Source organism: Miscanthus floridulus, chromosome 14 (genome assembly GCF_019320115.1).
Source record: "Miscanthus floridulus cultivar M001 chromosome 14, ASM1932011v1, whole genome shotgun sequence".
Lineage (NCBI taxonomy): Eukaryota > Viridiplantae > Streptophyta > Magnoliopsida > Poales > Poaceae > Miscanthus > Miscanthus floridulus.
This window is the reverse complement of record NC_089593.1, coordinates 43,674,677-43,700,417: the sequence shown is the minus strand read 5'-3', so window position 1 is coordinate 43,700,417 and position 25,741 is coordinate 43,674,677. Positions and strand designations below refer to the sequence as shown.

General features: G+C 47.6%; 1 protein-coding gene across 2 annotated transcripts; it reads right to left on the bottom strand.

The window, feature by feature from the left end:
• Positions 1 to 2,783: 2,783 nt before the first annotated feature.
• On the bottom strand, positions 2,784 to 20,119 carry LOC136504643 (ATPase family AAA domain-containing protein FIGL1). Of its 2 annotated transcripts, none has more exons than XM_066499599.1 (13): positions 19,741 to 20,119; positions 18,341 to 18,479; positions 17,688 to 18,119; positions 16,757 to 16,992; positions 16,470 to 16,597; positions 16,280 to 16,398; positions 16,113 to 16,205; positions 13,898 to 13,999; positions 13,710 to 13,812; positions 3,875 to 3,958; positions 3,714 to 3,809; positions 3,489 to 3,616; positions 2,784 to 3,097 (listed from the first exon to the last, which is right to left on the bottom strand). In XM_066499599.1, exons 1-13 carry the CDS (start codon positions 20,025 to 20,027, stop codon positions 2,996 to 2,998), a joined length of 2,049 nt encoding a protein of 682 aa, XP_066355696.1. In that variant the 5' UTR covers positions 20,028 to 20,119; the 3' UTR covers positions 2,784 to 2,995. The 2 variants fall into 2 exon arrangements, with proteins under 2 accessions (XP_066355696.1, XP_066355697.1); XM_066499600.1 differs by having other exon boundaries at positions 17,700 to 18,119; positions 19,741 to 20,118.
• Between the last annotated feature and the right edge of the window lie 5,622 nt (positions 20,120 to 25,741).

Below are 25,741 nucleotides of genomic sequence, written 5' to 3'. Positions count from 1 at the left end.
ATGTTATGGTTTACTAGAGCTTGTTATATCATCCTTGAAAACCCGGTTTGGTTGGGTAGTTGTCATGGTTAGCTTGCAGTCTTAGGCTGGGAAGGTTACAATTTAACCATGACTAATGATCTATGCAACATGGGGATGGTAGTCTTTTTAGTGACATGGTGATTAGGAAATCCAGTAGGATGGATGGTTTTGGTGGTGGTATGTTGCCATATTTTTAGGTAAATGTTTTCTGGTGGAATGTATGATTGGCGAAATGGGTTTAGTGCTAGTTTCCTACCTGGATCCTAAGGACCGATTCTCGAAGCCTGTAACCCTAGCTTAACAGCGCAACCATGAGGCTAGGATGGGCTGGACCTGGCCAAGTAATTAGTTTCCTCAAAGTTATGCTACATCGGGATGGTTTTTATAGCTCAAGAGGGGTCCCTGGGGTCGTTGACTTATGTATGGGGAGAAACCTTAGAGGTAAGTGTAAAACAGACTTGGAGGGGGCTTTGTAAAGGCCTTGTAGTGTGACCCCGCTAAGGACCTAGGTAGTGTGAAGCGTGATGGGCAAAACATGACTCATGGTGAAAGTGTGCAACCTCTGTAGAGTGTAAAAGTGATATATCAACCGTGCTCATAGTCAGGAGCGGCCTGGACTTCTTTTGATTAGATGGCTCTAGTTCGTGGTTGGGTGGTTCCCTTGGTAAGGGAACGGGTAGGTTCAGTTGGGAGCTTGGAATGGAATACAAGTGTGGTGCTCGGATGGAATCTGAGTGTGGTTTGGTTCTCTGAGGAGAAGAAAGATTTCACCTAGTAAATAGGTGCTAAGGATTTAAGGTAAACTAGGATGTGTCGCTTAAGTGCTTGTGTCAAACCTTGTAAGCCTTTCCTTGTGTTCGCCCTCATGTCATATTTTCCTACACTTGCGGAGTACATTTCAATGTACTCACCCTTCTCTTTGTCCCCCTTGCTACCCTACCCAGATGTACTCACCCTTCTCTTTGTCCCCCTTGCTATCCTACCTAGTTGTTCAGACTAGAAGATGGAGTTTCTAGGAGACGGTGTTTTTCCCAAAAACGGCATGGATGCTAGGCTGGTGTACCCCCAGTTCGGCTGCCTGCGGGGATGGAGACCCTGATCTGCTGGAACTCTAATATAATTGTGTTTAGACCCTCTTGTCATTTTTGTAATAAAGTATGCTTTTGTAATAAACACTGCTTTGTATCACTATATTGTCGTCGCATGTATGAATAAACAGATCATGGCATACATGTGATGTGCATTCGATTTTGTTTTCTAAAACTGAATGTGACAAGTGACATCAGAATTGTTTGTCGGAGGTCGATGTGTGGCTCTTCAATGGCTCGGACACTCAAAACACGAAAGGGACACAACTCGATTTATCCTGGTTCAGGCTTCTGAGCCCTTTGTCCAACAGTACAGTGATCTTCATGTTAGGAGTGCCCAATCGAGGGTTACAATGGTGGAAATCAATAGAGATTGGTAAGGGATCGCTCAGTGCTACCCTAGAGTTTGTCGGTGTTCTTCCTCGGTCCCTTAGAGTAGGGCCGAATCGATTCTCCCCCTCCTCACTAGGTTGGGTCCGATCCTTCCTCCTAGAATTTGGGTCGATCCCTTCTAAAGGGAGTGATGCCTCCCTTTATATTCTGAGGAGGGCTAGGTGTACATGTCGGTTCTGCTCTAGTCTATGGTCTAGGTCTATACACCGGGTGCATGTGTCCTCTGCCACAGCGTTGCTGGTCGTCACCTTGTCGTGTGGGGGAGCCAACAATGCCGCAACCGCCCCCTAACGCCGCTGCCTCCGTTCTAACACTTATCGTCAGGGGCTTCTATCTACGACGTGGCCTTCCTCGGGTGAGCCTTCTCGAGCCTTCCTTGGTCTACAAGGAGCCTCCTCCTAGAGGGGCCAACAAGCAGGCCTGAAGCCCTTCGCCCTTGGAGCTGGTGGAGTCCATTGTCCATTTTAACTAACTTTTAGCTGGCTAAATTAGCCCTTTATATCTAACAGGCCCATAAGCGAGACACCAAGAACCTACTTGCTTACTGGTTCAGGAAGTAAACCTCTAATGTATCATGGGTCATTTTACACTTCGGGTACAATATAGTAAACCTCTGATGTATCTCAACTGGTCCGGTAGGAGTGATGAATTAGTCATGTAATATTGTTTCTTAAAACTTACCTTTTTTCTTAAGAATATACAGCTCTCAGGTGTATCGTCCCGAAAGGGAAAAAAATAAGTCACAAGCAAGTAACCTGCCTGTTAGTAGAACATAGCTTTTAACTACTCCCTCTCTTTCAAATTATATCAAATTATAAGGTGTTTTTGGCAATTCTAGATACATTAAGTTTGTTATGAATCTAGACATCGTATATATCAAGTGCATAACAAAAACTATATATGCAAAAAAAACCAAAACATTATAATTTAGAATGAAGAGTATTTGACTTCCATGCTACAAAGGGTGTGTTGAGATGTGGCTTCTGAAAAAGCTGTTGTGCGCTATGGGATGTGAAAAACTGTAAAATGTTTGGTTCAAACAAGTATAAAACTTACCTCCTATCTCTATTTTCACCATTTCAAAAAGCAGAAAGCCAAAAGCCAAAAACATATGCAAGATGCTTTCAAAACTATACTACCCAAAAGTAGCTGCTCTAAAAAGGGAGCTTCCAGTTTCCACCCCTTTAGTTGGTTTTTGAGTTTTTGAAAGCAGAAGTAGCTCCCAAAAGTCCAACCAAAGGCACCCAAAGTCATATGTCAAGCAAAACCAAGGCAAACAAATTTCCAGAAAAGAGAAGATTCAAAGACATTTGAATTGATTTGATATGGTAGGCTCCAGGAGATTACTCAGTACTCCAAATATACTGTTCAAATTTTGATGCTTCAAAACTTTGGTGTTCTACTATAGAACTTCTACACTTCAGCGAGGTGTTATGGATACCATATTCCGACTAAAATCATTGAACTCCTTTTTTTCTATGCCTCCCCAGAAACTAGATCGATAGGCTCCCAAATTGCATGTTCCATTCCTCATAAGTCCCCAGCTCGCTCGAGGAAACAGAAGGTCTTACCTCCTGCATGGCATTCTGGAAATCCTGCACATTTCAATAAGCATAATAAACTTCATAAAAAATAAGTGAGTTATACTACCTCTGTCCCTAAAAGGATGCAACTATGGGTTGCGTGCTAGTTAAAGTGTTTCGCGTTTGACCAAGTTTTCCAGTAAATAATATTCATATTTATGGCTCCAAATCAAATTATTATGGAAATAGATTTTGTAATTAATCTAATGGTATTTATTTGATATTATAAATATCTATAATCGGTCAAACTTGATATACTAAACAATAGTACTATTCTAGAATTGCATTCTTTTGGAGACACGGAGGGAGTATTACTCGACATCAGAAGTGATCCTTTGAGCAAATAAAACTTCTTTTTCTTTTTATTAGATGACCAGAAATCGCTGATTTTGTGGACTAGTACCTTCAGCATCACTGGTCGCATATCCTCCGTGCTGAGCTTTGTGATTTCAACGCCCCTTTGAAGAGCCTCTCTTAGTGGTCCCATTGAGGCATCTTTCACTAAGTTTTTCATGTCAGATCCTGAGTAGCCTGGAAATAGTAAGCATTATTTAAAGCAGCTAAATTCAGTATGATCACCTCAAGCTGATAAGATAATAGCAACATTAAGAAACTTGGATGGTTATACCTTCAGTTAATTTACAGATGGCACTTGTTTCTTCTTCCGAGAGCATGAAAAGACCATCTTTCTCCAATAGATTGTGAATTATCCAAGCCCGTGCTTCTTCACAATCACGGTGCACTAAGGTTTCTGCAATGATAAGTATACAAGAAAAGAAATAGTATTACCTGATGAAGGAAGAGGGATGTACAAACGTTTTGTGAGTCGCCTGCGCGCTGCTTCATCCAGTTCCTGGGGTCTGTTTGTTGCTCCTGCCATCATTTGCTCCATCAGTATGCTACTAGTTTACTCGCCATCCTTTATTAGATGCCCCATGTTTCAAATTTTTCATAACATTTAAAAAACATGCAGCAAATTTACATAATGAACACAAGACTAACATGCATTAGTTGTAGTTACAGCGAGTGGAGGAAAATGTTATTAGATCGTATGATCGAGGCTAGTCCTAAGACCACCGATCATCGATCAAGGTATGCTGCAGCTTCAGGAGGACAGGTGCTTGACTCCAGGTCTAGGCTACAGGCACCGGTACGGGACCAGGTGGAGACGGACGAAGGCAGGCTAGTCCTAAGACCACCGATCATTGATCAAGGTATGCTGCAGCTTCAGGAGGACAGGTGCTTGACTCCAGGTCTAGGCTACAGGCACCAGTACGGGACCAGGCGGAGACAGACGAAGGCAGGAGGCACCGGAGGGAAAGAGGCGGAGGCACCAGAAGGGGAGAGGCAGGCGGAGGATGGAGGACTAGGTGCCAGCGGAGGAGATACGGGCACCAGCGGGAGGTTCAGACGCTAACAGGGAGAAGCGGGCATAGGCAGGAGAAAGCGGGAGGAAAAAATGGAGCGTAGGGGAAAAAACAGCGGCTGCGACTGGAGCTACTCCTCCCATCCTCTTCACAACATACTAGTTATATATACTAAAACCTCGCGTTCGAGAAAAATATATACTAAAACCTAATGGGACAGCTAAGGGTGGGTCGAATTCTTCCCCCCAGAAAATTTTCTTGGGCTGGTCAGAAGACTAGTTTTCTAGTCGTGCTAATCCTATCAAGGGCCCGGCTCTGTGTCAGCTCTGTCGGCTGCCTCCACCGGTGCCCGCGCTGCCGGCACAGCCTCGTGCTTTCCATCGCCTATGTCAAGGACGCCGCGGCCATCGGTACCAGCAGCTGTTCTACCTGGAGGCAGCCGACTTCCTCGACGATGACATTCCTGCGGAGGTCGCTGCGATCGCGGCGTTTCCCAAAGAGGCTGCCGACCCCTCTACGGCTGAGGACACCGCCGTCCAGCCGGTCGTGTCTCTCCACACCATTGCGGGCATTCGCACGGAGGATACGATGATGCACCTCCACATCTACATCCACGGCCACCACCTCCTCGCGCTCCTCGACTCCGGCTCAACAAACCACTCCTCAACAACGGGGTTATGCGCCAGCTCCAACTGTCCACTTCAGCCCACCCCACTATGCGGATCGCGATGGCAAATGGGGACCGCGTTCCATGCGAAGGGGTCACCCACAACGTTGCCATGACCATCGGCACCGAGGAATTCTCCATCAGCTGCTTCGGCATCAACTTGGGCGGCTTTGACGTCATCCTCGGTGTCGACTTCCTCCGCACGAAGGGCCCAATCCTCTGGGACTTTGAGGATTTGTGCATGGCTTTCACCTGGGGTTCTCGGCGCATCCTCTGGAAGGGCCTCGGCTCCCCCCGCGACGACATTTGGGAGCCGGCAGACCGCGTGGTCACCTGTCGCGCCCGCTCAGCCCCTGCTGGACCACATGCTGCTCTAGTATGGGTCCGTGTTCAAGGAGCCCCGTGGCCTTCCACCAGCGCGGCCCTACAACCACCGCATTCACCTGTTGCCGGGCACCGCACCGGTGCCCGTCCGCCCTTACCGTTACCGCAGCTCTAGAAGGACGAGCTCGAGCGACGGTGCGCCACCATGCTCGCCTAAGTCATCATCCGACCTAGCACGTCTCTGTTTTCCACCCCAGTCCTCCTGGTGCGGAAGGCGGATGCTTCCTAGCGTTTCTGCATCGACTACCACACCCTCAACTCCAAGACCTCGAAGGACAAGTTCCCGATCCCAATGGTTGATGAGCTCCTCAACGAGCTCCAGGGCACGCGCTTCTTCACCAAGCTCAACCTCCTCTCAAGCTACCACTAGGTGCGCATGCACCCAGACGACATCGCCAAGACATCCTTCCGCACGCACCACGGCCACTTCAAGTTCCTAGTCATGTCGTTGGGCCTCTCCAATGAGCTGGCAACCATCCAAGCCTTGATGAACGACGTGCTTTGCCCCTTCTTATGCAGGTTCGTCCTTGTGTTCTTCGACAACATCTTGATCTACAGTTGGTCGTGGGCCGAGCGTCTGCAGCACGTCCGCATCGTCCTCGACACGCTGCGGGCGCACCACCTCCACCTCAAGAGCTCGAAGTGCTTTTTCGGGGCGTCTTCGGTCGCCGACCTCGCCCACGTCATCACCGAGAACAGCGTCGCCATGGACAGCCACAAGGTGGCCGCTGTCACCTCCTAGCCGGCACCAGCACTCGGCTCGGGTCCTGCGCGGCTTCCTCCGCCTCACCGGCTACTACAGGAAGTTCATCAGCGACTTCGGCACCATCGCAGCCCTGCTGACTGCGCAAGGACTCCTCTTGGTCCGACGTGTTGGCCAGATAACACAAAGTGGATCTCAAATTTAGGGTAAGGCCAGAGGGCAGCTTGACCCTTGGCCACTTGGATTGAATTGAAAGTGCAATAGCTTAGTTCTTACAATAACCCTACCCCTGCTTTTATAGCAGAGGACTCTACTTTTCTACGAGCTCCAGCATATTTCCTAACCACTAAAGTGGATGCTGAGCATATTCTACATACAAGCTTTAACAGCCGAAAATAACAAGACAATGCAAAGTAAGATACATAGAGAAAGCACTAGGCTTATCTCTCAATTCTCCCCCTAAGCCTTGGAGGTGATCTATTGTAGCCCAATCCTCTTCCTCATCTCCTGGAACTTGGACTTCTCCAGCGACTTGGTGAGAATATCAGCCAGCTGATCAGTAGAGGCGATGTGGCTGGCCTTGATGCTCCTATCCTCCAAGCAATCCCAGATGAAGTGATACTTGATGCGAATGTGTTTGCTCCTTTCATGGAAGACAGGATTCTTGGCCAGAGCTAGAGCAGACTTGCTGTCCACCTTCAGCTCAACCACATCCACCTTCCTGCCAAGGAGCTCTGCCAGCATCCTTGACAGCCATAGTGCCTGAGTTGCGATAGTGGTGGTGGCGATCTACTCTACTTCACGGCTTGAGAGGCCACCACCTTCTGCTTGAGGGACTGCCAGCTGACCAAGCAATCACCGAGGAAGAATATGGTCCCGATCGTGCTCTAGCTGGTGTCCACGTTGCCGACGAGGTCATTGTCGTAGTAGCTGACGAAGCGCGCCGTGTCAGGGGCCTGCCGTAATGAAGACCGTAGTCGAGGGTGGCCGCCATGTAGCATAGGATACGCTTGACGGCCTGCAGGTACTCCATCGTTGGCCGTTCCATGAACCAGCTCACATACCCGACGGCGAACACAAGGTCCGGTCGGGTATGGACCTGGTAGCACAAGCACTCGATCAGCCGCTGGTAGTGAGTTGGATCGACCTCCTCCGCCGTGCTGTCCCAACTAAGCTTGAGCCGCTCCTCCATCGGGGTGTGAGCCGGATTGCAGCCCGTCATGCCACCGAGCTCGAGGATGCACTTGGCATAGTGGGTTTGGCAAAGAGCGATGCCGCTGGCGTCCTGGCGCACTTCGATGATGAGGTAGAAGCAGGGCAGGCCAAGGTCGCTCATGTCGAACGCCTTCTTCATCTGCGCCTTGAACGCCGCCACTCTTCCTTCTTCAGCGCCGGTGATGATGAGGTCATCGACGTAGACACCGACGAGCAGGACATTGCGCCCGCTGCCTCGCCGGTACACCACCGCCTCGTGCGCGCTCTGCTTGAAGCCCATCTTCTTGAGCGTGGCGTCAAGCTTCGCATTCCAGGCGCGCAAGGGCCTGGCGCAGGCCGTAGAGTGCCTTGCGCAAGCAATACACCTTCCCTTCTTCTCCGACGACGGCGTAGCACGGTGGCTGATGCACGTAGACCTCTTCCTTGAGATCGTCGTTGAGAAAGACGGACTTGACGTCCATGTGGTGGACCTGCCACCCCTCCAAAGCCTCCAGCGCGAGGACACAGGACCGACTCCATGTGCGTCACGGGTGCGAAGGCATCGTCGCAGTCGATCCCCTCTTGCTGGACGAAGCAGCGCCTTGTGCTTGATCACCGTGCCTTGCTTGTCCTTCTTGAGCCTGAACACCCATTTGAGGGTGATTAGGCGGTGGCCGTCGGATAATGACACCAACTCCCAGGTACGGTTCTGCTCGACGAACTTCAGCTCTTGCTCCATCGCCGCGCGCCACGCCGGGTCACCTTGTGTCTCGGCATAGGATGTTGGCTCGCCGGCATGCGTCAGGTGTAGCAGAGCGAAGAGGCGCGGCGCTTGGCCCGGTGGGTCCCGTTGCTGATGATATTGGTCACCGTGCGGTACCAGAGTGGCTTGTCGTCATAGTAGGTGTACAGACGATCTTCATCATCGTCCAAGGGCGTCACGTACTCGACTTCAGGCTGTCCGCCACGCACTGGTGTCATGGTAGGCGAAGTAGAGGACACCGTAGTTCAGGCCGAAGGCGGTGTAGCGGGCTGGGGTGTCGATGGAGTGCCTACCGCCGCCAATGAGCTTCCGGGCTCCCCCGGATTTGGTGAAGGCGATCACGGCAGGGCTGATGAAATGGACGACGCTGGTGATGATGATCCAGACGTCGATGGAGATGCACCTTGTGCTCCCTAGCTCCTCTTGTCCATGAGTACTCGACAGTGAAGTCACGAAGCACCGCTGCCGATCCATCATCCACCGCCTTGTCCCAAGCCCAACCGTGGCCTTTATCGAACACGACGTCGCGTGCTACTCGTACACGCCGCGTCACCGAGTCGAGTACGCGATAGGCCTTAGGCCCCTCAGCGTAGCTGATGAAGACTCCCGATGAACTCCGATCGTCAAGCTTGCCAACGTTGTTCAGCTCTTTGACGAAAGTTAGGCACCCGAAGACTCGCAGGTAGTTGACAGCCGGCTTGTGCCCGTGCTAGGCCTCATACGGCGTCTTGCCGTCGAGCGCCTTGGTCGGCGAACGGTTGAGCAGGTGCGCGGCGGTCATCATGGCCTCGCCCCAGTAGACCGCCGGCATGCCGCGCTGCTTAAGGAGCGCGTGCCGCTGCCACCACCGTCTAATTGCGGCATTCGACCACGCCGTTCTGTTGCGGTGAGTTGGGCGCGGAGTAGTGATGCTGAACCCCCTCATCAGCGCAATACGCGGCGAAGTCGACCGCCGTGAACTCGTCGCCGTTGTCCGTGCGCAGCACCTTGAGCTTGTGTGCCTCCGCGGCTGACTGGTGGCGCTTGATGGCGTCCGCCGCTACCTCTTTAGTGTCGAGCCGCACAACCCACATGTAGCGGGAGGCATCGTCGACAAGGAGCAGCATGTAGAGGCATCCTCCAGGTGTCATCGGTGTCACTGGACCGCAGAGATCACCGTGCACGAGCTCAAGTTTCTCAGTGGCGCGGTAGCTGGCTTGACGCGGGAAAGGCCGGCGCTTCTGCTTGGTCACTACACCGGTGTCGCAGAGCTGCTCGACATGGTCGACGTGTGGCATGCCACAAACCATCTCCTCCTTGCTAAGCTGCTTCATGGCTTCGAAGTGAAGATGCCCGAAACACTCATGTCAGCGCCATGCTTCATCGTCCCAGCGCGCAGCAAGGCAGAGGGGTTGCGCCACCTGCATGAAGCACGTAAAGGCAGTTGCTTCCCCGGTTCACCTTGGCAAGAAGACGGTGGCTTCTATCCCACATGCGCAGCACACCATCCTCAATCTCCACCCGCAAGCCGTTCTCGTCTAGTTGCCCGACTCTGGTGATGGAGTTCCTCAAGGCCAGGATGTAGTACACGCCGGTGAGAAGGCGGTGCTCCCCTATCTTGGCCTTGAAGATGACCGAGCCGACACCCTTGATCTCGACGGCGGAGGCGTCACCAAACTTGACTGAGCCTCTCACACCGGAGTCCAGGTCGGAGAAGAACTCGCGCCGCTCGGTCATGTGATGCGTAGCGCCAGTGTCGAGGTACCAGCCGTTGATCTTGTCATCACCGGTACCATGCCGAGGAAGGCATGGGCGCGAGGCTCGTCGAGGTGAAGCAAGGCAGAGCCAGCCGACACGAGAAGGCGAAAGTTTGAACTTTCCCCCCTCCCCTGTTTCTTGCTGAAGCTTGATGCACCCGTGCACCAGGAACAGGGCAGCCTCCTCCTCCTCTACTTGCACGTGGGCCTACCCACCGCGGCGTGGAGGAAGGGAGCAGTCCTTGGCCCAATGTCCGGCCTTGCCGAAGTTGAGGCAAGTGTCATCCCGGGTCGCCTTGCTCTCACCGGCGGCGCCGCCATCGACACCAACCTGCGCCTGGGGTCCTTTCTCCTCCTTGCCACCGCGCGGACGCCGGTGACGTTCCTTCGAGGAGCCAGACGAGCCAGAGCCTTCATCCTTCTTCTCGAAGGCGCGCCACTGCTCCACCATGTGCAGCAGCTTGTCGCCGCCGGCGCTCGGCTCGGTGTGAAGCCCCTCCTCGCGATCTTCAATAGCCTTGAGCCTCCCAGTCACGTCCTCGATGGAGAGCTGCTCAAAGTCAAGGAGCGTCTCTATCGCCATCACGATCTGGGAGTACTTCCTCGGCATACAGCGTAGGAACTTTTCCACCACGCGTCCCTCTATGAGGTCCGTGTCGCCGTTGCGCGCCATATGCTCCATCAGGTTGGAAAGGCGAAGAGCAAAGTCTTCAACTTGCTCACCAGAGCCGCTGCAGGGTTGCCTGGCAGACACGATCACCGCCGACGCGTGCCGTAGTGATCAACTCCCACGCCAGCTTCACCGTGGCCTTGTAGGCGAAGGAGGCGCCGAGCTCTGTGGACACGGCAGCGCACAATGCCTCCAGTGCCCGGCGATCGTCGTCATACCTAACGCTGCCAACGTGGACCGCCTCCCAAAGATGCCGAGCCTGCAACTTTACCTTCATCAGGAGACTCCACTCGTGATAGTTCGACTTGGTGAGCATCGGCCATGGCGTCCCTGCTCTCGAGTTGCGGTAGATGGTCTACACCACCGGCTGCACCACCGGTGAGCGGCCGTGGCATCCACGGCGCCGCTCTGGTGACGACGCCCTGCCCGGCTTTGCGATCCGCCAGCCATCTCCTGCTCCATCTTGACGCGCAGTGCTGCAGCCGCAGCCGGGGCCACAGCCACCGCCTACCTAGCCGTCTCGACCGCCTCCGCAACCGCTGCCTCTGCGGCAACAAGGCGCATAGCGCGATCGTCTACTCCTCCTGCTGCTAGACCGCTGGGGTTGATCACCGCACCGGCAGCAGCGGCGGCGGCAGCACACACGCTATGGCTGAAGGTGGACATGGCTGCTCACTCAAGAACCCTAAAGCTCTAGATACCAATTGTTGGCCAGGTAAGGGTAAGGCCAGAGGGCAGCTTGGCCCTTGGCCGCTTGGATTGAATTGAAAATGAATTAGCTTAGTTCTTACAATAACTCTGCCCCTGCTTTTATAGGCAGAGGGCTCTCTACTTTTCTACCTACTCCACCATATTTCCTAACCACTAAAGTGAATACTGAGCATATTCTAAATACTAGGCTTTAAAAGCCGAAAATAACAAGACAATGCACAGTAAGATACATAGAGAAAGCACTAGGCTTATCTCTCACGACGAGGCGGATGCAGCGTTCCAGGCGATGAAACACGCCTTGTCCACGGCGCCGATACTGGAGATGCCCGTCTTTGACAAGTTGTTCGTCATCGACTGCGACGCCTCCGGGTCTAGGTTTGGCGCCGTCCTCCACCAGGACTCTGGGCTGCTGGCGTTCTTCAGCCACCCGTTCGCTGTGTGGCACCTCAAGCTCGTGACCTACCAGCGAGAGCTGATTGGCCTCATGCAGGCCGTGCGCCACTAGAGACCGTAATGTCTAGTGTCGCCACTTCCTTGTCCCCACGGATCACTATAGCCTCAAGTTCCTACTCGATCAGCGCCTCTCCACCGTGCCCCAACAGCAGTGCATCAGCAAGTTGTTCGGCTTCGACTTCGCGGTTGAATATCACCCGAGCCGCCTGAAAACGGTGGCTGACGCGCTCTCCCGCCACGACGCCGACACTGCTACTGCGAACGCCCTGTCTGGGCCAACGTTCAACCTTCTCGACAACATCCGCGCGGCGACGACCACATCCGACAACACTTGTCGCCTCCGTGGCATGCATCCGAGGGCCGCCTCCATGGGTCGCGCATTTTTGTCCCCAAGCACTCCGACTTACGCCACCAGGTGCTCTGGCTCACACGGCGGGTCACGAGGGCACCCAAAAGACGCTACAGTGGCTACGGGGCGATTTCTTCATCCCCGGCGATCACACCTTGGTGCGCGACTACGGCACGTGACAGCACAACAAGACAAAATCCCTGCAACCCGCCGGTCTACTGAAGCCCCTCGAGGTGTGGGCTGACATTTCGATGGATTTCATCCAAGCTTCATCCTGGTCATGGATAGATCACTCAGGTTCGGGTCCATAAGCAGTGACAAAAGCCCTATGGATTTCATCGAGGGCCTGCCCAAGGTCCATGACAAATCAGTCATCCTCATCGTCGTTGACTGCTTCTCCAAGTACGCCCACTTCATCGCCCTCAGTCACCCGTACACTGCCGCGCCCGTCGCGAGGGCCTTCTTCGAGGGGGTTGTTCACCTCCACGGGTTCCCTGCCTCCATCATCACCCTGTCTTCACGGGTCATATGTGGCGTGAGCTCTTCAAGAGGCGGGCGTCACCCTCCGCATGAGCATGGCCTTCCAACCGCAGAAGGATGGTCCAAGGTGGTGAACAAAGTGCTCGCCACGTACCTACTCTACGTCACTGGCAACCGACCGCCGGCGTGGGTTGATTGGCTCCCGTGGGCAGAGTACAGATACAACACGTCCTTCCATACTTGATGGAGAAGGGAAAGCTCGGCTCTCGCTACACCGGCCCGTTCCAGATTCTCGAGCACGTCGGCACGGTGGCCTACCGGCTCTAGCTGCCGGACGCCACCCGCCTACACAACGTGTTTCATGTGGGGCTGCTGAAGCCGTTCCATGGCAATCCTCTGACCACGACCCCACCGATGCTCCAGAGCGTGTCATGCACGCTCAGGTCCATCATGACATCTGGCACGTCTCGTCCAATGGCACGGCATGAGTGTTGAGGAAGCCACTTGGGAGCCGCTCCAAGCATTCAGGGATCTTTACCTGGATGATCAGCTCAAGGACGAGTTGTTTGATGAGGCGGGGAGAGATGCTATGGCCGGCGCACTTGTGGCTAGGATGGCTCCAGCCATTAGGGGCTAATGGCCCAGATTATCTCCCTAATTTGTTATTTCCTTTATTTAGAATCTTAGTCCTTGAATTTAGGATTTGATAGTTGGTTGTTTAGGAAGGGATAAATATCCCCAAACAGTAATGAGATGATTAAGCAGAGCAACGATTGTGTTGCTAGGCTTCACTTGAGCCCTCTTGTTCTCTCGCTCGCTGCTACTGCGCCGTGGTCTGCCTAAACCCCATCCCCCAATCTTCCATCACTACAACCTCCGCAGCAATCCTCATAGACCAGATTATGTCAAAACTAAGCTCTCGCACTGGTCTACCCAAGGTTCAATATGAACTCTCTTTTTTATTGTTTTTCTCTCTTTTCTGTTTCCATTTGCTTGGTGTTTTTGTCGAAAGTTCAATATCAACTCCATTGGACATGCATATAACTTCAAACTGCCATGATGCATTAAAAAGAAACACAAAGCTGAAGATGGCTATGATGCTTAAAGCCTTAAACTGAGCGTTTTTTACGTCTGATCCATGAGGTACCTATAAGTAAGATTTGCTCATTTCCAGTGTCAAAACCTTCCATCTCAATTAGAAACTGTGTTTTCAGTCTCCTGCTTGATTCATGTTCACCATCTGATTTGCGCTGCAATCATGTTAAAGGCTATCAAGAGTCCACAAAACAGGATGTATATGGGCATAACAAAAACAAGACATCAGAATCAACAAACCTGAGACAATAATGAGTCTATCTCATCCACAAATATGACAGCAGGTTGACGACAACTGGCCACACCAAAAAGTGCCCTAACAAGTTTTTCACCCTCACCAATCTGCACAAGCAAAAGAATAAGAAACACTATCTGAAAACAGGATTATCATTCTCATTTGCTATTATGGGGGCTGCTGCAGATATGCCACCCTGTGGTTGTGGACCTTATGTACTTTCAATGATGCAGTGGAAACTAGGGCGGGCGTGGCGGCAGGGTGAATAAGGATTAGAGTGCTCTGTGGATGCTATGCTACCGTACAGCATCGTGCTGAGAACAAAACAAAACACTCAGGATTTTGGTGTTAGTTTTTCTTTTCAAAATTCTTTATTATAGAGGGTTTCACCACTGATCTAGATATGGTTTGGAAGACTGAATCAGTTCCGATTCTACCACGAAACAGCAGAAATGTTACCAAACGCAGCAACCACAAAACGTTTCAGGTGTGAAACCGTATGGAGCGATTCGTGTTTTCTTCGTTGGAGCTCGAAACGCTGCAAGCCTGGTTTTGCATGGATTCTAGTTTCCCTACTGTGTACCAATAATTATAGTTTTTTCAGTTATAATCCTTTTTTAGGGCAACAAATTAAAATGGCCTGTAATGAAGTTGTTCTTCACCCACAAAAAGTTTCAGAATTTTTTTGAAGCATATTTCATTTATACGATTCTTTTTATAAAAATATTGCATAGAATCCAAACTAACATCTAAACAGTCTCATAAAGTGAGTCTGATTCATCACCCAAAACATTTCCTGAGAATCTGGATCCGAAACATTTCTACAAAAATCTGGATCCCTACCAAATGCACCCTCAAAGTGAAGTTGTAGTCAAGGGACTGGATGGTTGCTGCCCATGACCTTGCCAGTAACAAGTCAGCTAGAATGTAGTGGATGTGCGATGGGGACTTAGTGAACATGACTCCCTATCTATATAAGATAAACCACCAAATCTAATCTTGGCTACCTCCTGGCTCCTGAAGCATGGGTCTAGGCCTTAGCAAACAAGTTGACAGGTTGATGGGATTGAGGAATGGGAACACAGAAAACAGGATGAGGGATACAAAAATCATAGTATGAAAGTGGCTCTTCTGTTTTGTTTGAGAGATGAAACATGAAGCAGGTCTTTTTGGGACAATAGTTAGAACAAAGTTCTTGGGCTGGGGAACATATCATTGTTCCAGGCAGCTAAGGTCAGGGCTTATCTCCTAGGTAATAGGCCTGTTCAACAACGGTTTTGTGCCACTTTAGATAGTTTTTGAAACGAACCTGTACGTCCGTCAGGTTAGACAGTTTGGTTTCCATGGTTTAGTGGTTTAAACCACGCTTTCCTTGTGCGCCGCTTCCGCCGCTACTGGCTACGGCATGACGTCCAACACCACAGCTCTGCCTAACTTCTGCTAGGCTGACATCACAGCGAGTGCCACCAGTCCAGCGCCAACACGTCCAGGCTACAGCAACACAGCTCCGTGTCAAAATCGCAGTTTGCGTCGCAGCTCCACGTCAGCTGCAGTTTCGCGTCCGCGCCACAAAACCGACAAGATCTGCCCTGTCGCAGCACCCACAGCAGCGGTTTGGCTCCGGCAAGCTTGGCGTGGCCTGGGCAGAGCTCACCGGCGCAGAGCTTGCCAATGCAGCTCGCCAGTGCTGCTGGCTCAGCAAGTAACAAGGAACGATGGATCTTACAGCTCAGATTTGGCAAATGAGGAAGACGACGGGTCCAACAATTTTTTAGACGGGTCGACCCAAACCATCCTCCTTTGCGGTTTGGTCTGGGGCTGGTTTGCTGGTTTTAGTGGTTTGCAACCAATCCGTGAACAGCCCTACCAGGAACTAAATCCGAACATACCATACACCTGCCATGCACATTAGAAAACAACCTCCTGTATCCCATGGCTACAAGCACACCACCAAAAAGTATATTATATATCAATCAAGCAGGAATGAACTCCCGGTCCCCAATTATTTCCCCCTACTAGTACTTCAAATCCACTTAAACTATGCCATCTGGCCAGCTCCTGTTGATATTTACCCAGTAATGGTGTAGGGACTGTTACAGTTCTGATGGCACATTAATTTGAGTGAAGAGAGTAAAGACACGTATATCAAGATGATGCAGCTTTGATAGTAAAATGATGGAATTATCAGTATTAAAAATCAAAACAAAGTGCCATGCATACCCATTTGCTTGTTAGTGAACTAGCAGATATGTAGAAAAATGTTGCCTTGGCTTCACCAGCTATTGCCTTTCCAATCATGGTTTTGCCTGTTCCCTGTAGAAAACAGTTCATATATTTAGCATTGAGGAAAGAGAGGCACAACACAAGAAGATGAGATAAATACCCACAGGAGGTCCAAACAACAGTAGACCCCTTCCAGGAGACCGACAACCACGGAATATATCAGGACGTAGCAGTGGCCATATCACCATCTCTGTCACGCATTTCTTTGCATGTTCCAAGCCAGCTATTGCAGTGAGGCATGAATTAGTTACAGGGGCAACAGAAATCCTGAAGACCAACAAGGAAACTACAAACCTATGTCATTCCAGCGAACATTAGGATCCCTATCCATTATTTCATTACTGACATGTTCAATAAGGCGAGATTCCAGATTCCTCAGCTTCTCAGGAAGCTCACCATCAGGGCCACAAAGCATTTCAATACTGATGATTATCAAAATTATTTTGTAATTGTGACTATTAATCATCCACATCAGGCATAGTAGAATAGATGATGCACAATCTTTAGTGACAAAACCATCACAAGAAGGAAAAGATAAAATAATTCAAATGGTATTAGGTACTTAAGTTGGAAATACAAACCATTTCCTTGTTGAAACTTCCATGGACTCGTCATTTTTACCAGTGACCCGTGAGATTGTTGTACCTGATCCTCCATTATTTCTGATAGGGGGTATAAAACTACCACGTGGTCCACGACGAGAATTCCAGCTTGGTCTCACGCCATAATTCCATGTACTATGGTTGTTATCACATTGCGGTGATACAGAAGCACCTTGTGGACCACTGCGTGCAGACTTTTGCACAGCATCCATCCCCTAGAAAAGGAAAAAAAAACACAGCAGAGGCACAAATTAGGTTGTCAAGACATCACAATTATTATCAATGCAGTTAAAGAGGTGTGGGAGGGACAATGTCACAATGTGGAAGTCTAAAAGTGTGTAACATATGTGGCAAATGGTGCCATGCCATGCAATAAACCCCTTGGTTAAAGGGTTTGCAACTTTGCATAGTTTGAAGGTGATAGAATCGTAGTTTGAAGGAGACAAAATCGTTAATCAAGAAACAATTATCATGATTTACAGAGAAACATTTAATAAATAAACATTTGACCCAAATATTTTCCGAAAAACAGTATTGGTGATTCAGGATTGCATTCAGTGATAGCAGCTACAAAAGTGAGAAATAGACAAACCATTCAGTGATTGCATACAAGCTTTTGTAGGGCACTAATCAATGTAGTTCTTTAGAAAAACAAAATGATTTGACTTAAGCTCGCACCTTAACAACAATCAACTAATGAAAACAAGACCTACAACCTATAAACAGAAGCAGACTGGCAGTCAATAACTGAACAAAACAAAAGCTGCACTGTATCTATTAAAAACCATTGGTGTTTTATGAAATTTACATACAAGCCCTCGTCCTAAATATTTGTCAAACAGGACATAAAAATGATACATACAACAAATAATAGCAGATTAGCAGCATAGATGAAAGTACATATTCTTACAATTGTGCATACCATCATCCTCTTGGCGGTTGTAAACTCATTGGCAGGAGCATCAGCTTCATCATTACTTGATGGAGAATTTGCAACCTCACATACAGGACTTCTGAACCCTGTATGTTTCCACTTTGCATTCTGCAATTGCCCACGGGATTTCTCATCCCCTTCAGTGTCCAGATAAGCAGGATGCCGGTTACCATTTTGACTTGTTCTATTTTCAACACCAGCACACTCTTTAGATGAGTTATCTGATTCGAACATATTTCTGTCTGGTATGCCATTTGCCTTCAAGGACTTGCTACTATATAATGATGTCAACTTCGTTTGCATGATTAACTTTGAAGCCCTGATGCTTAGCTTCTCATTTTCCATGTCAGCTTGGCTTTCATCAACGCATGGAGCCCATTGAACCGAGAACTCTTGGCATGTTGCATTCTTTCAAATTTCAATGCATATCATATGCAGAGAAAAGGTACTTCAACTTAGTGCGGAATAATTTTAAAATCTATGTAATTCTTCAAATAGTGCTTAATAATAAGCAGTAAGGACAACACCACCCTTCAGAAATAACTTAATAAACAGAAAAGTTAAGGAAGAATGGCAAGAAAAAGTATAGAATAACACAAAAGAAAAGTAAAAGAAGTTGAAAAACATACCAGTTGTTCAGAAGCATTTGCTTTAGCCTTCTGAAGAAGAGCTTGGAAATACTTTGAACACTGGATTCTTTCAACATTATTGCCACCCTGCTTTGCAAAAACACAGCCAACATCCGTTCTTGCAAGCTCAAAAGCTGCACTGAACTCAATCATAACAATGGCAAGTATTAACACGTAAAGAGGAATGTATTTAAGACCGTACACATTATAGTGTAATCTTCAAGAATCCAAGCACATACGAGCAAAAACAATGATTTTTTTGTATATGAATATATATTACAATGGGCTGAAAATTACATAACAGTTTTCATCAGCTATTGTAAATAAACTAAAAGAGACAAATAAACAAAAGCCAACTTTTACTACTTCCAGGGTTGATAAAGAGACATTTCACAATTTTTAAAGTTGCTTCAAATATTCCTGTTTATGAAGTTCCAAATATTGGTTTAAATTTGCACAAGCATTTCTTAATTTACACTTTTTTCAAACCTCGAATGCTTAATCATGTCCTATGATACACATACCCTTTTTGGTCTCACGCTAGCACGCTATAATACAGGTGCTGGTCTCAAAACAATATATCTGTGAGATGGTACACAATTGAGACATGTTTCACACATGAGAAAGAGAAAGAATTGTCCAAGGTAATAAAACATAAACATTAAACAACGAGAAAGAAATAAGAAAAACAAAATATTATTACTCTAGTGAGCCCTATATAGGATGAGGCTGCCGCTTCAATTACAGAACTTAGATAGCACCAAATCCTTTGTAGGACATGGTGGCACCCCAAATATTTGCATAACCTTAATATTGGTGGAATAGCACCATCAACTTTGAATATGCCTTTGCTATGAACATTCCATTTACCCACTACTAACATGTTTGCCCATGTTAGATTCTGACTTTAGCACATATACCAGCTGACTAGTATTCTGCTACTTAGAGCAACTGAGCAAGTAGTTTCAATGAGAATTCCTTAGCATGGCAATCGGCAGCAACATCAAAGAGCATGTGCATGCAAAGAAATAGCAGGATATCTTTCCATCTACACATGCACTTTGCAAAATGTTATTTCTGGTTGGAAATATTACTGCAATACCTGTGTTGCTGTGCATCCACATCTCATATGGATGAGAATAGATGAATAGAAGACATCGAGAACGGAAATTCCAAAGATCGGTGAGAACCAAACCACACATACAGTAAATCGAGGCAATTTTTTTGTAGCAACGTCTCAGCAACTGAACTATAATATTTTATATTTGCAGCCTGCGTAATGTAGCTGCAGTAGATTCCTCGGATCTGGACAGTCCGCATAGTTACCGTCGCGTTCCACGAGTTCGGACGCGAAATAGGGAGGGGGTGGATTGCACGGGGACGGGGGCAGTGTTCCGTACCGGTCGGAGTCAGAGACGCGGGCGCGTGAGGCGGCGGCTAGCCGAGCGGAAGCCGCGGCGCGAATGGGCGCGACGAAGGCAGCGTCCTCGGGGCCCGCGCCTGCGGCTAGGGCCTGGGAGTCGAGGAAGCCGAGGAGGCGGAGCGCGAGCGCCTGCGCCACCATGGCGTCCCCGTGCTCGAGCGCCGCGTCGGCGCCGAAGAGGAGGGAGTGGAGGCGCCGAAGCCGCTCATTCGTCTCGTTCCTCCAGTTTGTCGGGCAGCCGGCGGCGCGAGGCGGCTCCGCCATTTCAGGGGCGTGTTCGATGCCTCGATGCTTTCCGTTCCGTCGTCTCGCCTCCCCACTTCTCTGTTTCCCGCTTTTTTTGCGCCGAACCCTGTTTGTTGGCTTTGTGAAAGGTGGCATGTGCAAAAGTTGAGGCTGTTTGCAGACGAAGCTAGAGCCAAATGGAGAAGGTGCGACTATTAAAGTCGTATTCGGTGTGGATGCCGAATGCTCTAGCCCTACAGTGCATTGCTTTTAATCTTTATAATCAAATTTATTAAGTAAAAAAATTATTTATGACTTAATTGTTATTTTTTTAAGAAAAATGATCAGATGAAAATAAATAATGTGTATCTTCATAATCAAATCTATGGCCTTATATTTTCATGAAGCTGACAAAGCAAACTCTCGTTCATGACATCCATCCCTTCTTATTTTCAAAGTAGGATTTTTTTTATATTTTTAATCCTTTTCGGGTCCTCTAAGGAGTCTCCGTAGTGAGGAAGAACGGTGGTTTGTCGGTTCTCCTTTTTTCTCCAACTTTCCAATCCCTAAATTCGTCATCTACAATCCTCATCGATCCGTCTTCTCCGCCTCCCTTGCCGTGATTCAATTGAGGATTGACACCTGCTTCCCTCAATTTCATTCGCTTTGGCCGATTTCACCGGAGGTTGCCACCTGCTCGAGGCCCAGCTCGAGCTCATAGCGACACCTGCTCCTCCACCACCCGTCACCGCCACGCGCCGATCCATGGCCGCCTCCCGCTTCCCTCGTCACCTACCTCCGATCCACCGCTTTCAGGTTCATCATGCTTTATCTTACTGATGAGGCACCTGAAAGGTCCTAATATGGTTAAAGGATAGCCTATTTAAAGCTCTACAAAGCACTAAAGTAGTTGATTAGTACAACAAATGGCATAAAGCAATTTTGATCTAGCTCTACAAGGGTTGCAAACCATATATTCAACAATTCTAGTTGCTATGATTACTAGGCATATAATAAGCTAGGTCACTACTCACTAAGCTAGTGTGCTCTCAAAGACTAACTAAAGAGCCAGACTAACCAAACTAACAAGCTCTTAAAGACTAACTACACTAAAGAGCTTGACAACTAGTTTGCAAGGAATATAAAGAAGTAAGTAGGATGATTATACTTCCATATCGAGGAGTGAATCAATAACAATATGAAACCAACCAATCACCGGGAGAAATTCAATTACAAGAATGACACACGATTTTTCTTCCGAGGTTCACGTGTTTACCGGCACGCTAGTCCCCGTTGTGTCGACCAACACTTGATGGTTCGGTGGCTAATAGGTGTTGCACAAACCTAGTCCAACAAATGGACACCGTAAGAACCTAACTACAAGTGAGGTAACTCAATGACACGAGTAATTTACTAGAGTTACCTTTCGACGCTCTGTCGGGGAAGGCACAAAACCCCTCACAATCACCGGGAGACGGCCACGAACAATCACCAACTCATATCGATGCTTCTCCGTTGCTCTAAGCCATCTAGGTGGCGGCAACCACCAAGAGTAACAAGAAATCCGCAGCCACAAGCATCCTCAAGTGCCACTAGATGCAATCACTTAAGTAAATGCACTAGGAATCACTCACAATCTCACTATGATGATGAATCAATAATGGAGATGAGTGAGGTGTGTTTGCTTAGGCTCACAAGGATGTATCATAGGTGAAAATGTCCAAGATGGTGAGCCTAAGGCGCCCAAGTTCTATTTATAGAGGCCCCAAGCTCAAATAGACGACCGGACTCACCCCGGAGTTAGGTCAGGTGCGTTCGATCCCCCAAACCGTCCAGTCACTGCACGCCATGTCATCACGTTTGAATTCGACCGTTATACACGCACTCGCCTGGGACCAGACATGCCACTACCCATGACCAAACCCTAAACGCCCTAGTGTTAGATCCACTCCAGTAAGGGCACCAAAGAGGACCTCTTGTATCCCCCATCTTTCTCCTTCTCGTTTGTAACCCCACTGCAAACTTTGAGCACCTGGGCTTAGGAATAAAGTCATCGACCAACTCAAACTGGACGTAGGGCATGTTGCCTGAACCAGTATAAACCTTATGTCATTGAGTGTTAGGCCACCTCCGATCACAACGTACGACAAAACTACAAATATTTACTTGTTGGTCACTTTCTGCACCGACACAAAGATTTCCCCTCTTTATAGTACGGCTATTGATCCTAAGCACACTCATACCCTCTATGGTGTCTTGAGTGCCAAAACAAAAATATATTTGATACATTTGCATTGATCAACCTTATTTTTGTTTTTCTCTTTCTTCTTTTTCAAGTTGAGCACTTGATCATCTTTTGGTCATCACCATCCACCATGATCATCCTCTTGCTCCACCACTTGGAATGGACTATCCTCTCTTGTCTATACACTTAGCACTAGGATTAGTCCATAGGTTTCATCAATTATCCAAAACCAAACTAGGGCTTTCAATCTCTCCTTTTTTGGTAATTGATGACAATCTTTTCATAAAGATATTCAATAAAAACTTTTTAGATTTGTGTTGCTTGCCCAAGTATTTTACCATGTGTAAAGGATATGGACAAGTTTCATAAACCCGAATTGGTAGCATTAGCTCCCCCTACATACGTGCTAAGAGTTTGGATTTGAAAGCTTGCACATATGCATAGATAGGAAGTATGGGAAGTAATGTCTACCAAAAGATGCTAAGGTGTAAAGAATGGACTTTTGAAGCGTGATACCAATCAGAGTTGTCATTTGAACACCATCCTTAGCACCATTGTTTGCTAGATACCACTTGAAAATTACAAAGATAAACTAGATACCTCGTGAGATCAACATTAGAAGCAAGGCTCTAGTACCACTTGTGAAAACCAATTCAAGTGTCTAGCTATCCTATGCATGCTAGTTTTTTATTTCATCATTCAAACCTATAACTAGCATACACCATACAAGTATGGATAGAGAATTTAAAAACTTGTGACATGCAAGCAAACATATGTAATGCACATCCAAATGTAACATACAAGTTTATGAGCTTGCTCCCCCTACTTGTGTGCTTCAAATTTTAATTGTAATTGATCCCCTTCCTTTCTCCTATCTTAAAACTTCTCCCCTTTGCAATATCTTTAGGAATTTTTCTCCTCCTTTGTCATCGAAGACCACAAAAGGTGAGCTCTAAAATTTAGATAGTGAAAGCATTGTTAAGTGAGGATTATTTTCCCAAATTTGGTTTAATCTAAATTACTTGCAAAAGATATTCAACTCGGTTTGATCTAAGGACAGGCTTCTTCACACCTCAAAGTAAGGGTTACCTTGTACCACAAACATATCATATGCTACCACTAGATCATTTTAAACATAGAAGCAATAATGGTACCATACAAGCATCAAATTCATTTGATTTTTTTGAATGAGCCTATAAAACATGAGGAATGACTAGATGCATTAAACAAGTCCTTAGCAAAGGATGAATGACATGTCAACCAATTTTACCTTGCTTTGCTCGAAGGAGAGGCATGTCATATAATGGGGGTGCATCAACACATATGTGAGAAGTCTAATATGTTTAATTCATTCCTTAGCTTGCAAAACCTCTTCTCATCAAGTGGCTTGGTGAAAATATTGTTAAGTTGATCTTCGGTGCCCACCTTCTCAATTGAAATGTCCCCTTTTTATTGATGATCTCTTATAAAATGATGGCGGATATCTATGTGCTTTGTTCTTGCATGTTGAACTGGGTTGTTGGTGAGCTTCGTGGCACTTCACTGTCACATAGCAATGTCACTTGTTTGAACTTGATTATAAAATCATTCAAAGTAGCCTTCATCCAAAGTAATTGAGCACAACAACTATCGACCAAAATGTACTATGCTTCGGTGGTTGAAAGTGCTATACTATTTTGCTTCTTTGATGCCGACCGGGGACGCCCGCTCGGAAAGGACTAGGGAACGAACGAAAAAAGCAAGGCAAGGCACACAAGTCAAACCACGATACTAGGGACCGTACCCTGTACACCTGTAGAAAATAGTACTCTGCAACCTCCCTGACACAAATAGTGTTGTAGGCGTCGACATTTTCCCTATAGTATTGTGGGCGTCATTAACTCCTATACGGTAAGGCTCCCCCCACATGCCTCTGGGCATTGACAGTGTTGTGGGCGCCAGCATTTACCATGCCGAGTGAACATGGTAAAACTCCTCACATGCCTCTAGGCATCAACAGTATAACAGGTACCGACATCTGCCATACCCGAACAAAACGACGAAACCTCCCATATGCATCCAATATCCAACAGTGTTGTGGGCGCCTACCATCATCCTGTACCCACCGGCATGGGCAACAAGGCTCAGAAGTATACATACCCTCTCCCTCTCACTTGTAAGGACATCCTCTTCATCTATAAAAAGGGATGCGCTCTCTCCCAATATTCAGGTGATTCCAGATTCATTAGATCGATCAAGTTCACTAGTTCACAACCATAGAACCGCCAGGTTTGAACCTCAAGCACACACTTGAACACTTAGCTCATAGTGGGGCTCCTGTCGCTTTCGATCCCTCTGACCAGAGTCCAGCCGGACCTCTTGTACCCCCTATCTTTCTCCTTCTCGTTTGTAACCCCACTGCAAACTTTGAGCACCTGGGCTTAGGAATAAAGTCATCGATCAACTCAAACTGGACGTAGGGCATGTTGCCTGAACCAGTATAAACCTTATGTCATTGAGTGTTAGGCCACCTCCGATCACAACGTACGACAAAACTACAAATATTTACTTGTTGGTCACTTTCTGCACCGACACAAAGATTTCCCCTCTTTATAGTACGGCTATTGATCCTAAGCACACTCATACCCTCTATGGTGTCTTGAGTGCCAAAACAAAAATATATTTGATACATTTGCATTGATCAACCTTATTTTTGTTTTTCTCTTTCTTCTTTTTCAAGTTGAGCACTTGATCATCTTTTGGTCATCACCATCCACCATGATCATCCTCTTGCTCCACCACTTGGAATGGACTATCCTCTCTTGTCTATACACTTAGCACTAGGATTAGTCCATAGGTTTCATCAATTATCCAAAACCAAACTAGGGCTTTCAATCTCTCCTTTTTTGGTAATTGATGACAATCTTTTCATAAAGATATTCAATAAAAACTTTTTAGATTTGTGTTGCTTGCCCAAGTATTTTACCATGTGTAAAGGATATGGACAAGTTTCATAAACCCGAATTGGTAGCATTAGCTCCCCCTACATACGTGCTAAGAGTTTGGATTTGAAAGCTTGCACATATGCATAGATAGGAAGTATGGGAAGTAATGTCTACCAAAAGATGCTAAGGTGTAAAGAATGGACTTTTGAAGCGTGATACCAATCAGAGTTGTCATTTGAACACCATCCTTAGCACCATTGTTTGCTAGATACCACTTGAAAATTACAAAGATAAACTAGATACCTCGTGAGATCAACATTAGAAGCAAGGCTCTAGTACCACTTGTGAAAACCAATTCAAGTGTCTAGCTATCCTATGCATGCTAGTTTTTTATTTCATCATTCAAACCTATAACTAGCATACACCATACAAGTATGGATAGAGAATTTAAAAACTTGTGACATGCAAGCAAACATATGTAATGCACATCCAAATGTAACATACAAGTTTATGAGCTTGCTCCCCCTACTTGTGTGCTTCAAATTTTAATTGTAATTGATCCCCTTCCTTTCTCCTATCTTAAA

Coding starts and splice junctions, on each gene's coding strand:
- LOC136504643 (XM_066499599.1), bottom strand. CDS start 20,027: ATGGCGGAGCCGCCTCGCGCCGCCGGCTGCCCGACAAACTGGAGGAAC. Junction 16,399..16,469: donor TGTTCGCTGGAATGACATAG/GTTTGTAGTTTC, acceptor TCACTGCAATAG/CTGGCTTGGAACATGCAAAG. Junction 16,206..16,279: donor TACTGTTGTTTGGACCTCCT/GTGGGTATTTAT, acceptor TGTTTTCTACAG/GGAACAGGCAAAACCATGAT.